Source organism: Myodes glareolus, chromosome 15 (genome assembly GCF_982192425.1).
Source record: "Myodes glareolus chromosome 15, mMyoGla1.1, whole genome shotgun sequence".
Lineage (NCBI taxonomy): Eukaryota > Metazoa > Chordata > Mammalia > Rodentia > Cricetidae > Myodes > Myodes glareolus.
The window spans coordinates 19,750,344-19,765,505 of record NC_142040.1 but is presented as its reverse complement, the minus strand read 5'-3'; the positions used below and the strand labels follow the sequence as shown (position 1 = coordinate 19,765,505).

The 15,162-nt window shown below is 36.5% G+C and overlaps 1 protein-coding gene across 3 annotated transcripts in view; it reads left to right on the top strand.

The window, feature by feature from the left end:
- The window catches only part of Zfyve16 (zinc finger FYVE-type containing 16), a 48,834-nt gene that overhangs the window by 25,812 nt on the left and 7,860 nt on the right, over positions 1-15,162 (top strand). For all 3 annotated transcript variants that reach the window (XM_085676860.2, XM_085676859.2, XM_048455914.3), the window contains exons 11-15: positions 2,869-2,951; positions 4,026-4,130; positions 4,473-4,620; positions 9,880-9,960; positions 14,490-14,652. In XM_085676860.2, coding sequence (XP_085532986.2) covers positions 2,869-2,951; positions 4,026-4,130; positions 4,473-4,620; positions 9,880-9,960; positions 14,490-14,652 — 580 coding nt within the window. The remainder of the gene's footprint in view (positions 1-2,868; positions 2,952-4,025; positions 4,131-4,472; positions 4,621-9,879; positions 9,961-14,489; positions 14,653-15,162) is intronic.

Below are 15,162 nucleotides of genomic sequence, written 5' to 3'. Positions count from 1 at the left end.
ACACCGGCATGCTTGATTACACTTTTCTATTTCAAAAGAAGGCAAAGTTCTTTACATTATTACCTTTGTTGAAGTTTTCTTAAACTCATATATTGTTGAGAGTTTATCTATGCATTAGGCAAATTAGTGTGTGTGTTGTTGTCTGTCCGTGCCACCCCTCCATGCTTGCATCATCAATTCAAGTAGTGTTTCTTAGATGAAGTACTATTGTATACTTGCTGATGTAGTCAAAGGTTTTAGAGATAGTGGTTGCCTTTTCCCTAAGTTTTACATTCCTCTCTTGATTTTTATATTCCAAATGGTTAGCTAATTACTCAAAAGTGCTATAGAATATATCACTTAGATACATGCTTGTGTATGTATTTACATGCCTGCTTTTGAAATAACTACAGACTTGTATATAGTTATTTGTGTAATTTCCAAATTGTTTCTAATGTTAAACTTTAAACATTCCTTTGTTTCTTTATTTCTGGATTTTCTAAAGAAGTAATTTTTGTTAATCTGCAACATATATCTAACTACGAGGCATGTGATTTAAATAATTTAGCAGGTATTATATTGGAGACAATTTTGTTTTGGGAAAAATAAAACTTATTTCTATTTCAGAATGGGCAGTTCTGAAAGATAATTGTTTTAATCCTCTGTTTGACAAATTGTTAAATTCTGACTTTGATGATAGGTGTTTCTTATTATTTATTTAAGAGTTAAGCATTTGATTCTGTTATGTAACATGAGGCTTGCTAGTTGGGGTTTCTGTCTTGTCCAGTTTCCACAGCTGGTAAGCCCCAAAGAAAATCACATAGAGTCTGCATTAATTATAAACTGATTGGCCCATTAGCTCAGGCTTCTTGTTAACTCTTGTAACTTATATTAACCCATTGTTCTTATCTATGTTAGCCACATGGCTCAGTACCTTTTTCAGCAGGTCAGGTTACATCCTGCTTCTTTGAGGGTCTGGACAGGAGTGGGAGGAATGGGCTTCCTCCTTCCCAGCATTCTCCTGTTCTCATCGCCCCACCTCTACTTCCTGTATGGCTGACCCACCTATACTTCCTGCCTGGCCAATCAGCGTTTATTTAAATTATGATTGACAGACTACAGACAATTCTCCCGTACCACTGTTAATGAAGAAAGTTAGCTTTAATCTCAGGTTTTGTGTGTAATTCCGAGAATTTGCAGCATTTTACTGAGCCAGCATTTTCTTCATCCAGTTCAATGTTTTGTCACTGATAAAAGCATTTGAATGCTGTCTTTTTTGAAGATTAGGGCAATATACTAGTTAATCATCAGTCTGTAGGCTTGGCCAGTAGCTTGAACAGTAGCACCTAAAAATGGTAAGACTAGTTTCCCTACAGTGATGTTTATTGTGTAGTAACATGAGGAACTTCTCAAAAGATCACAGCGTTGAAACTCAAAGCTGTGTGATAGTGATGGGAAGAGTCGCCGGTGGAGATTAACTAGCCTCAACAATGCCCTGCGTGTGTTCTGTTGTACTAGACCTTAGGTAGACTGACACTGAAGTTAATGGTACTCATGCCTGTTTACATATGACTTGGAATTTTTCAATGGAATATATATGTGCGAAATTCAGTAACAAAATTTAAAGTCCCAAGATTAAGGATGAAAATCGCTCTCTCTGATCAGTGACTACCTGTTTAAACATTAGTTGTAAGACTGTAACACTGATAACATGTCATTCTAAGCCATAAGCTATTCAGTGTGTCAAGTAAAATGACCTCTAATCATTATAGGGATGCACCTCACTCATGAAAAGATGAGGTGAAAACCAAGCATTTCTATTAGTATTGTCTTTTATAGTTTTCTTGTCTTTTAACACTAATCATGTTTTTACCAGTCTAGACCTTCTAATGTCCAAATAACTTTGGAGTTTTTTTTTTTAAGATTAAAAAATATATTTGTACTAGCAAGGATGTGGTGCTCTGACTCAAGGTTATAAAATAGTGCCAGACATGTAGTGTTTCTTAGAAGTTGAAGGAAGAATGTTTGTATAGTAGATATCAGAAATATTAGATTGCTTATCTCAAAAGCTGAGAGCTTAATATTAAAAATGTGTCAGTTCTTTGTCATCATAGAAAAAGTCTACCCACTTTTTCAGCATCAGAGTCCTTCTGTGTTGGCTGCAAGGTGTCTTCTTTTTAGTGTTCTATGTTTATAATGTACACCCTAACAAGAGAGTAGACATTCAACAAGGCCCTTGTTTGCGCCCTTCTTCTGCCCTGGATCCTTTGACTCTTTATGTTCCTTTTATCATCATGACCTAAGAACTATAAAAATATATGATCATTTTTGAATTACCACAAAATAATATTGACTGTAAATATCTTTAAAGTCTCTTATTTGGACACTAGGATTATAATTGAGTGGTGTAGTGCTGACCTAGTGTGTATAAGACTCAGGATCCAATCCCCAACACTACAGAAGAAAACATCAAAATGCCAAGTTTTTTTCAATTTCTCATTAAATTAGAAAAACTTTATAGAGGTCAAAGCAATTATTGTACTTTTTTCCATTGAAAAGTTTATGAAAATAAAGCATTAAATGCATCAGAATCAGAAAAGCATACTTTCAAATCTTTTTCCACAGTTAAATGAGCATATTTCTTTGTCTCAATTTTCTTATCTGTAAGTAGGTGTCAACACCCTTGTTGTAGAAATTGAGTCAGGTGGTCCGTGAAAGATTACCAGTAAGTGTAGCATCTAGGAGATGCACAGGCATCTTTTACTTTTCTCTGATAACTGACTGAGTGGTATTTATATGTATTGTTTGTTTGAAATTAAAAATAAATAAAATAAATGGAGGACTTTCTGTTAATGTTCATAATGACCAATTATTCTCTTTTATGTGCAGCATATCCTGCTCCTCTAACAAGTGTCAGAAGCAGGAAGCCTCTTTTTGGAGAAATAGGACACACTATTATGAACTTACTTGTTGTAAGTAACTGAACTATTGTGTTGTTTTTAAATACTGTTTCTTTAAACTTTTATTTAGTATATTTCACCTAGTTTTATTTGTTCATTTTAATTTGGAGCATTTGGTATTTGAAGACTTACTATAATAAGTCCACATAATAGAAATGTGCTCTGCTTCCTTTTAGAATACACTGTCTCATGATCTATGCGTCCCTAATTCTGAGTGCTCTTTGCTTAGCTCTGCTGTTGTTCTTATGTACTAGGGGCAGAGGAAAACTTTACACACCTCTGAAATTGATGGAGCTTTAGGGGAAGTGTTAGAAAAGTAAATCAGCTTTGTGAGTGTGAACAAATTAAGACCTTAGCATCTTCATTTGTAGTAGGAAAGCCTGGATAAGGTAATATCTGAGGCTCCCTTCTACCCAGAACTTTGTCATTTTATATTTGCTGAAGTATTTAGCAAACCTACTTTAAATTTCCTATCTCTAGCTTGAAGACTCTCAGTTTTCTGTTATGTTTTCAAAATATGGGAGATAATCTTTGTGAAGAGAGTAGTTTGCTGTTGCTTATGACTTCAGAAGATTTGTCCAGGGTCACTTGGCTCTGTTGTTTTGGGCATGTGGCAGCATCACGAGGGGTACTTGGTGGCGGAAGCCATTTGTCTTATAGTGCCTGGGCAGCAAAGGAAGAAATAGAAGGGACTTAAATCTTACTACTCTCTGCAGAGGCATGCCTCCAGAACCCTAGGCCTCACCTTCTAGCCATTCCACCCCATCCCAGTAGCACCACGAGATATGAACAAACCTTTAAACATATGAGCCTTTGAGAACACTTATAAAAATGACTTTTGCTGTTTGGGAAGAACTGTAAAAGGAAAGGAGAGTGGTCTTCAAACACTGTAGCCCCTCTTTCTGAGAATAGTCTTTATTGCTTTTGAGTTGTGTTTTTTTATGGGTGGGTGTTTTGTTTTTCAAGGTGGGACTGTTTCTGGGTAGCATTTTGATAGAAGTGTGTCAGAAGGCTTAAACTACAGTTACGGATGAAAATGTCTAGTGGATGAGCAAATGTTGATGGAACTGTGATCATTCTACGTAGGACCTTCGAAATTACCAGTATACATTGCATAACATCGATCAGCTGTTGATTCATATGGAAATGGGGAAAAGCTGTATAAAAATACCTCGGAAAAAGTACAGTGATGTAAGTATACTCGCTCTGTCCAATCTAAAGATAGTAGAAGAGCGGAGTTCCTGAGACTAGACTTTTTGTTGTTGTTTTGAATGAAGACATCTATTTTATAATAACAATGTTTTTACATTTTTAAAATTGGTTTGTCAATAGAGAATTTGCTTGATCCAGTTTTTTCAACCCTTTATTGTTTTATCTATTAACTGATATTTTTTTTTTATTGTTTGTCACATTCCCACGAAGTTGTTCAGACCAAAGCTTGGTAATTATGAAGCTGATCAATAATATGACTTCTAGACTAGATACAGATGTTGAAAATGTTTCTTAACAAGTATGATGGGTTTTTTCCCTCAGGTAATGAAGGTAATAAATTCTTCTAACGAGCATGTCATCAGCATTGGAGCTAGCTTTAGTACAGAAGCAGATTCTCATCTGGTGTGTGTACAAAGTGATGGAGTTTATCAAACTCAGGCCAATAGTGCCACTGGTCAGCCCAGAAAAGGTAATCTATGAAACCCCACTTAAGAGAGCCTTTCAGAAAGAAAGAAATACCTTAACATATTTCCTGAATTAATGATGGAGTGGTATGCTTAAAATTTCTGTTTTATAAAGAATAGATAGAAAATATTGCTTTATTTTGTGTTTTTATTTCTGGCTACATTAGATGTAAAGATTTGGAAGTCTATTCTTTAGTGTATCCCATAGTGTGAGAAACTTCTTTTCCGTATTTTTTATTTGAATGGGATGTTTTTACATTTGTTCAGTCTCTGCTCAGCTCCTGTTATTTAGGAGGGCACATGGTAGGCAAGGGTGAAGGATAATGGACAAATGAAGATGGTGGGGTGGGCAGCCTCTGTGGCATCCTCAGCTCTGACTGCTGCCATTTCTAGACTTGCAGTGACAGGGCGACAGACTGAAGGTCCAGGCAAGTGAAGTGGTTCTTGAGATTAACACGCTGTCGCAGGGTAGCCTTGAAATAGCCTGATGCTTTCACTACTCATGTTTTTTTCTTTCAGTTGTAAAGATAATGCTTTGACAAGCAGTGAAAAAGTGGGGGCTAGAGGGATGGCTTGTAGTTAAGATTGTGCATTGCTCTTATAGAGGACTGAGTTTGGTTCTCAGCATCCACATGCTTATAATCACGTGTAACTACAGCCAGGGGATCTGATGCTTTCTTTTTCTTCTGTGGGCAACTACATTCATGTGCATATATATATATATATATATATATATATATATATATATATATGCACATGAATATATATATATACCTAAGTAGATATGAATAAATCTTTTAGGGCTAGAAAGGGACTTTATCAGTTAAGAATGTGCACTGTTCTTGCGGAGGACCCAGTTTGGTTACCAGTACCTATGTCAGACCACTTGTAACTGCCTATCACTCCAGCTTCAGGTTATGTGATGCCCTCTTCTGGACTCTGAGTGTATCTGCATCACACATATAAACACACACATGCACATGCAAAAACACACATTCAAACAGAGAGAGCCCAAAATAAGGCCATCGTTGACATTTTACTGTATTTTTTTGTTTCTTAATACATAGGTTGAATAGATAGTTTTATACTTAATGTTTATACTTTTATACTTTGCTTTTTTACTTACCATTAACTGAAATTTTTGTCATTGCAATTTAAGAACTGTGTGTGTGTGTGTGTGTGTATACGAACACATGCTCACACATACATACACATGTATAAACACACATACCATACACATGTATGCATGTGGAGGACAGAGATTGACATAGATGTTTTCAACTCTCACCACCTTAGTTTTCTAGCTAGCGTTTCGCTGAGCCTGAGCCACTTATACTTACCTGTAATAGCAGTAGTTTCTCACTGGCCACCAGCCTCTCTTGTACCTCCTGTTTCCTCTTTGTGTCTCCTCGTGTTCCTGTGCTCCTAGTTCCTCCTCCTCTTCCTTTCTTTCCCAGGAAATCGTGCCTCTGCACCCTGCCTAGCTAATTGCTGTCCAGCTTTTTATTACACCAATCACAGCAATACACCTTCACACAGTGTGCAAATACCCCATAACATTTCCCTCTTTTGTCTAAATAAAAAGGAAAGGTTTTAATTCTATATAGTAGAATTTAACATACTAAAACTATCTATTGTAAGAACAATTATCAGGTAAGAATTACATTCACAATGTCCAGTCCATTTGTATTTGGCAATTTTGGAGAAAGTACTTTATTATCTGTCCTATCTTAGTGAGTCCGTAGTTTTATACCTAAACCTCTTTTATCATAACTTGTATTACCATCATAAAAATATCATTTTAGATCCTAAAGTGTCTTCTTAGATAAACAACTTAAGTTTTTATGTCTTAAAGGGTTAATAAACCTCACATCTCTCATGTACATTTCTTATTTGAATTTGGTATCAAGGAGAACTATAACTATCTAGTCTTTAACCCCATTAAGAATATGAGGAGCATATAATATTACCTGATTAAACAGGAAGAGCAGAGCAAACAACTTCTGAGACTGTAGAAATGACAGAGACAACTGGCTACCTGGACAGTCACCCAAGATTCCTCTGTAATTGTGGGGCATCCGTCTTCTGTGTGCATGAGTAGAACATCTGACAGGTTTTTCTGTGAAGCAGGAATTTTGAAAGACTGTCCTATCTTGTCTTGACAAAGTTTGACACTTACTTTTTTTGTGTGTTCTGCTTGCCCAGTTTGGACAATATATGTCAGCAGTCGAGCCCAGGGCAGTTTCTTGCCCAGATGACTAGCTTTTGCCATAAAGAAAGCAAACTCCATACTGGAAGTTCTTCGATGCCCATCATCTTTATTGAAGTAGACTGGTGATGCCATGAGCAGACATATCTCACTGTCATGAAAAGCCTTCTGTTATTAAAACATTTTAATGCCATTCTGTAGATCTTTGAAGTGTTTGAAGGTCGTCAATCTATTTAAAATATATCTCAGTTTGATCTTGAAAACATACCTAGCATGACTACAAGTTTGATTGTTACATGACTTAACTACTAAACTACATTTCGTAATTATCCTAAACAGTTTGTAATAATAGCCTTTAAGGACTAAAACTTTACAGTATAATTTGAAATGAGCTGTTTAGGTACAATAAACACTTTAAACAAAAGTAGAACATATATACAGTATAACAAAAATAACCTTAAATTTGTATCAGTATACAAAAATCTATACCAATGTTAAATATTTAAAACTAGTAGTTGGGTTTTTTTTTAGTTTAAAAGTAGATTCAATAATCTACCCTTTTATCCTATTATTCCTATATCTTCTTTTTTCCCTTCCTGTAACCAGTAATAACTTGTAACCAACCCCCCTAAATGATGACAAACATCCATAACCCACTGAATGACCAAAACCCACCCACCCTGCCTCTATAGGTGTTGTATTCTATAAACTGCTTCTTGTTGTTTGGAGGTGATGGCATCCTTAGGGAACCCTAAGAAAATTGGGATAATGGTCGTGTCTTGAGAGAGCCCGCTGTATTTTTGTTTGTTTATTTTGTCTCTGTGTGATGGTAAAGTGTAGAGCTTATCTGAAGTCTTGGCTGGAGTAGTATGTTAAACTGGGCCATCTCAGCTAGCGTCTTTGAAGTTGTTCTGGATGCAGAATTTTGAGGAAACTGCAGCAGAGGCACTTGGAGAGGCTGGATCGCTTGGGGTACTTTATTGGTGTCCTTTTTTTTTTCTGAAAACACGCCGGCTTTTAAAGTTAACATGTCAGTATTAACTCAAGTATTGGATGTGAGGTGTGTCCAAGTCAGCTGAAGATGATATTTTGTTTTATGTTTGAGCAAGTAAAAGGCACCTGCCAGCTTTATAAGTCCATTTGTACTACCTAACCAAACTGTAATGTAAATCTCTATTCATGCCATGTGAAAGGATGGCATGTAATAACGAGGCATCACGTCTCATCTGGACTCAGCTGTTCCCAAGCAGAGGGCTCAGCATATCCATCACCCGTTCTGTAGTCTTTCTGTCCTCAGCAATGTCCACATGGCAATGGCAGCTGACTACTGGCTCAAGCACACAGGCAGAAACCAGTAACTGCTCCTCTGTAAGCCTCAAGCGTCAGTCCACCTAAGAGACTGTGGGACCAGGAAGTCACATCCAGCTCCTTGTCCAGAACTTTTCTTAGCTTCCTAAGGCCCTATGTTTGGATATTCAAACCTTTATGTTGGATACTACATATAGCATTAGATTCTCATTGGCTACCTCTCTTCCGTCTTGCATGTTTCCTCTCATGTCTCCTGGCATTCTTTGTGTGCCTAGATTCCTTCCCTTCCCCCTTTTCTCCCCAGAAATCTTGCCTTTATCTCCTGCCTAGCTGTTGGCCATTCAGCTTTTTATTATATCAGTCACAGCAATGCACCTTCACACAGTGTACAAATATCTCACAACACTTACTGACTAGCAAGCCCCCAGGATCCTCCTTTCTCCACCTCCACAATGCTGCGATTACAGTCGCGGCCACCACTTTCCATCTTTTACTTGAAGGCGGTGGAACCTGAACTCATGTTCCCATTCCTGTACAGCAAGAACTTCACTGGCTAAACTATCTTCATGATCCCTAAAATTATGGAGTTTTAAGTATTTTTTAAGTATTTATTTGTTAATCGGGACATATATATGTGGTAAGATTGAGACTATTTGTATTTATTTTGTGGTGAAAGGTATTCTCTTAACCATCTAGCCATCCTCTTACAGAGCAACAAACCAGTTTACTTTCTTGTGTATCTCTCCAGATACTAGTTTTAATGTATGTAATCAAGCAAATGAATGGGTATGCATACACTCAAGACACGTCTTTCTCCCACTTTTTTAGATCCAGCTTGTAATATGTTTCATTGTGCACCTTGTTTTTAACACTCTTTGGAGATTATTCTATATTAGTAAAGAGTTTTGTAATTGTTCATCATTTAACTGTCTCTTCTTGTCATAAATGACTTCTATTCTTCAGATATTTATAAAAATGCTGTTATGAATAACCTTATATACACATGTTTTTATTCTTAGAGGTGAAATTAATGTCAAAGGTTATATTTATTTTTTTCATTTTTTCTTCCCATTTGTGTGTGGTGTTGATGTTTATGTGCATATATGTTTTTACATGTCTTTAGGTGCACATGTGCTTGTGGAGACCTAAGTTTGATTTTGGGAATCATGCTTCATTGCTCTTCCACTCTACTCTCTGAGTCAGGGTCTCAGTAAAACTCAGATCTTGTTGATATGGCTAATCTTGCCAGCCAGCTTGATCTGAAGAGTCCATCTCTTCATGCCTGCAAAGACTGGAATCCAGGCAGGCCACCACACACGCATCCAGGATTTACATGTGCCCTAGGAATTTTAGCATTGGTTCTGGTATTGTATGGAAAGCACATCACACTCCCCCGGCCCCTAAGATTACAGGTGACTTTAACTTTGTCAAGTGGGGGTTCCACAGAAACTTTCACACTGTGTGTTCACCTTCAGTGAGTTTGATTCATGGCACCCTCATTAGCAAAAGCACAAACATCATTAGTTATAAATACTATTTTATACAATATTTTAATCTTGTTTTGTTTTTTTATCATATTTCTGATGTGTTATGAGCATAAAATTTATTGAATACTTAAAATGTGCAACCTCAACATTTTGAGTAATAAATATAGCATAAGATAAACAGATTAAAATATAATATAAATTAATATATTATTTATAAATAAATATAATATAAATATAATTCATTATATTTTCATTATCAGTGACAGGAGCAAGTTTTGTGGTATTTAACGGGGCTCTGAAAACATCTTCAGGATTTCTTGCCAAGTCCAGCATAGTTGAAGGTATGACTTTATCTTTGATTGCTTTAATGTAAAGTTATTTTTCCTTTGCCTTTAAGAAATATATTTGTTAGGCACCTGGGAGGCAAAGGTGGGCGGATTTCTATGAGTTAGAGGGCAACATGGTCTATATAGTGAGACATCAAAAAAACAAAACAGAAACCACCAACCAAAAACGACAAACAACCAAACAATATATTTGATTCTTACAAAAGAGTAGTGTAAGTTGTTAAGAACAGTCTACCACAAACTTACGTAAAGTAATCCCCAGCCAAGCACTAGAGCATGACAATATTGGGTCTACTTAAGTCTTCTTTCTCCTCTCCTCAAGAGCTAGCTAGTAGACTGACTGCTGTAGTATTGTTTTGCGTGAGAATAGTTACACAATATATTACAAAGTTATGCTATTAAGAATAGAGTTACAGCTAGGCGGTGGTGGCGCACATATTTAATCCCAGCACTCGGGAGGCAGAGGCAGGTGGATCTCTTTGAGTTCGAGGCCAGCCTGGTCTAAAGAGATTTTCAGGACAGGTTCCAAAGCTACAGAGAAACTCTGTCTTGAAAACAAAGCAAAAGAATAATATATACATATGCACATTGCTTCTGGTTTATGCATATTGGCAACTATAATTTGCTCAGCTTCAGTGCTATTAAATACTTTGTGACTATGTAATAATTTATGAACTTCTAGATTGTTTATTTCTATTGTGACAACCAGTAGTGCTAATATATATCTAAGATTGGAATTCCTGAATCAATTAGATTAGTAAATGTCTATTTGCCAGAATATTCCCAAATTGGTTTGCAAAGTGATTGTACCAATCCTTATTACTAGTTAAGTTCCTCTCTAGTCTACATATTCTCTACACATGGTGTTATTAGTGTACTTATCTTTGTTAATCTTTCAGTTGTTTCTGAATATGGTCATTGTTATAAGTATATTTCTTATTTATTAGCAAATAGAATATCCTATTTCATATTTATAGAACAAGTTATTTTATTTGTGATATACTTATTTTTGCCTATTTTCTATTGGTTGTCTTATTTTAAACTGCATTGTAGTTTTTATGTTGCATATTATAGATTTCCCCCTTCTTCGTGTTTAGCAAATAATAATTGTTTAGAATGTATAGTGATCAAATCAGGGTAATTACTATTTCCCTCTGTTTAAACCCTTGTTATTTCTTTGTGTTGACAAATTCCAAATTCCTCTGCATGTTCTTTATGAAGTGTAAATTGTGAGTTTTAGTTGCCTTTCTGAATGTGCAGTGTTCTTGATATGTAGCTGCATTATGGAAACCATCATACAGTCTCTTTTTCAGTCCTACATCTATGCTCCCTAACTTGCAGGAACTGCTATTTTATTTTTTTATATGACTGAAACAAAGGGGTGTTCAACTTTCTGTGATTGTGCATGTAATCCAATGTCTGACCTCCAGTTCCATCCATGTTGCTGTAAAAGACAGGATTTCAGTTTTTCATCTGGCTGAGTAATATTCCATTATGTCTTTATGCCACGTTTTAATTCAGTCCTCTGTTGATAAACACCTTTTGATTTAATATTGTGGCTGTTAACGATAGTGCTACAATAAGAGGATGTGGAAGTCTCTCTCTTTATTTTTATTATTTCTTTTGCTGAGGAACATCAGAGGGCATTCAGATAATCTTGCTATCTTAGGCTACCTTGGGCTCATTGTATAGCTCTGACTGAATTTAAATTCTCAACTCTCCTGCCTGTGCCTCCTGCGTGCTTGGGTCACAGACCTTAACTATCCTGCCTAGCTTATCTCTGATTAATTATTTAATTTCATTTGAGGCACACCCAGTAGGTGAATAGTTCGATCATAAAGTTCCTGTACTGTTTTCCATCATGACTGCACTAAGTTATTCTTCTGTCACCCGTGTACAGCAGTCTCCCTGTCTCTGCTTGGGAATGGAGCTCAGTGCTAGAGCACTGGCTTGGCTTGTGCTGCAGCCCTGGCCCATTCCCAGCAGCACAACGTAAATAAATAGAGTGGTTACAAAGTAAAGGACAAATTCCCATTTCTCTGCCTCCTTAATATCATTTATTTTAATATACAGTTAATATTTATTTACTTTTATATATATTGATGTTCACCACAGGCATGCAGTGTCTGTGGAGGCCAGAAGAGGGTATAGGATTCCCTGGAACTGGAGTTACAGAGGGTTGTGAACAGCTGTGTGGGTATTGGGACTTGAGCCTGGGTTTTCCCAAAGACCAGCCAGTACTCTAAATGTCTCTTTGGTCCCTGTGTTTTTTATTATTACAACCATTCTGACTAGAATGAGAAAAATATGGTGGTTTAGATTTGCATTTCACTGTTGTGATACTAAATATTTTTTCTCATATATTTCTTGGACATTTGTAAAACCTCTTTGAAGAAATGTCTTGAGAACTTCTGTGAATTTATTAGCCAGATTTTGATTTTGTGAGACAAAGTCTCAGTCTGTAGTCCAGGCTAGCCTAAAACTTGTTATTTCTCCCACATTTTCCCCAGAATGCTGGGATTAATTGCTTCTGTAATTGGGGGCTGGATTTGTTGTTGTTACTGTTTTCACTTTTGTTTTTAAACAAACTAACCCAGTCTCAAACTGTTGAAATTTCTCAGTTTCCATCTGCTCCTTGTCAGAAAATATTTATTTACAAAATGTTTTCTCCTGTTCTTCATGTTTCAGTCTGCACTCTTCTTTCCTTTGTTATATAGGAGAGGCTTAATTTGATGTACATTTTGAACCAAAGATGCTTTGGGTTCATCTTTTTACATTTATTTTCCCTTTCTGTCCCTAGGATTACAGCCATAAGTGGCCACACCCAGCTGTGCTTTCATTTCTTATAAGAAATACAAAAAGAGAGAAAGATCTATCTATGCCTAAGTTTTAAATACTTTTCCTGCATTTTTTTCTTAGTAGGCTTATATTTTCAGGTCTTCTTTTAAGATTAATTATTAATTATGTATACAGTGTTCTGCCTGCATGTATCCCTGCAGACCAGAAGAGGGCACCAGATCGTATTACAGATAGTTGTGAGCCACTATGTGGTTGCTGGGAATTGAACTCAGGACCTCTGGAGGGACAGTAAGTGCTCTTAACCTCTGAGCCATCTCTGCAACCCATATATTCAGGTCATGCATTTGGCCTTTGTTTCATTTTGAGGAGATTTTGTTCATGGTAAGAGATAGGGATGTAGTGTTTATTTTTCTTTGTGCTGACTGGATAATCATTTTCTAGTACCATTTATTGAGTATTTTTTTTCTACAGTTAATATTTTGACCCCTTTGTTGAAAATCAAGTGGCCTAAAGGTGAATTTATTTTTGGGTTTTCTCTTCTGCTCTTGGTTGTTGGGTGTGTGTGGTGTGTGTGGTGTGGTATGTATATGTGGTATGTGGGGGGGGATGTGGTATGTCAATGTGTGTGTGTGTGTATGTGTGTGTGGTGGTTAATGTTCATATTGTGCTGTTCAGTAGTGTGTAGGGGGTAATGAGGTAGTAAGATGCCTCAGCCTCCCTCCTCCAGGGTGATGTTTTTTGTGCTTTCCTGGGAGTTTTAGGATTGGGAATTTGCTTGTTTCCCTTTGTGAAGAATGCCCTTGGTATCTAGATTGAGACTATTTAGAATATGTAATTGCTCTGGATAGCATCAATGTTTTGACCATATTAGTCCTTCTAATTCATGAACATGGCATCTTTGATTGGTGTTTTGTCATGTTCACTGTAGAAATCATCTGGTTTCCTCCATTAACTCTATTCCTTTTTGTTGTTGTTATGAGAGAGATTGCTGTCTTGATTTCTTTGTTAGCATGTTTGTTATCTACGCATGTTCCTTATTTTATATCTTGATTTGTATTCAGTTTTAGCTGATTTCTTCCAGACTCATACAATTGTAAACAAGAGCAGTTTTACTTCCCTTTTCCCTGCTTGAATGCCCATTCTTGCTTCTGTCCTACTCAGTGTCTGGGTAGCTATAATAGTGTGTTCAGAGTAGGCTTGTTCCTTGTCTTGTTCTGGTCTTAAAGGCAATGGTCTCAACTTTTCCCCTTTTATTGTGATATTAGCCATTGGTTTGTCCTGTATTTCCTTTTTTATTTTAAGGCATCTTCCTTTCAAACTTAATTTATTGAGGTTTTTTTCATGAACGGATGTTGAATTTTTTCCAGTGTTTTCTTCTGCAAGATGATTGATACATAATTTTTGTACTTCAGTTGGTGTGATGTTTATTGATTTGCATATGTCAAATCATCTTTGCATCCTAGGATGAATCCTACTTAACTATGGTGCATGATATTTTTGTTGTGCTGTCAGTAAGAAGCATAACTTATTGTCTTTACATAACCTTAAAAATAATTCTTAACTTTACAAAATGGTTTGATTTTCCTAGTGAAAACCAAACCTTTAACAGGAGAATATTTAAAACTTGTATCTTACACCAAACATATTTTAATAATAAATTCTGTTACTTGGCACACATGCTGAAATTTGACAAACTCAGTATGAAGTATAACTCTGATTTCTAGATGGGTTAATGGTACAAATAACTCCAGAGACCATGGATGGCTTACGACTGGCTTTACGAGAGCAAAAGGACTTTAAGATTCCTTGTGGGAAAGCTGATGCAGTAGACCTGAGAGAGTACGTGGACATCTGTTGGGTGGATTCGGAAGAAAAGAAGAATAAAGGGTGGGTATTTCGTGTTACTAAAGTGCATTTGATTTGATGGTGGGAGGGGTAGTATAAAAACATCCCTTTAGTACAATGAAATATTTTTGAATACAGAATTATGCCAATAATTTAAATGTTCCTATCCCAATTAATACAGTATTTTTCTCAAACATATAGCTAACCGAACCATAAGTTTTCTTGAGCAAGAAGCTATAATGAATAGTCAGCTGGGGAGGTGCTAATTATAAAACATAAATTAGCTAGCTTTCTGCCAGGGCTAAGAAAAGGCAAAATGAGGCTGTGCGGTGGTGGTGCACGCCTTTAGTCCTAGCACTCGGGAGGCAAAGGCAGGCGGATCTCTATGAGTCCGAGGCCAGCCTGGTCTACAAGAGCGAGTTCCAGGACAGGCACCAAAGCTACAGAGAAACCCTGTCTCGGAAAAAAGAAAAGAAAAGAAAAGAAAATAGAAAAGGCAAAATGCCATTTCTGATATATGGTATACATTTTTTGTTAAGTCAATAAGGGTTT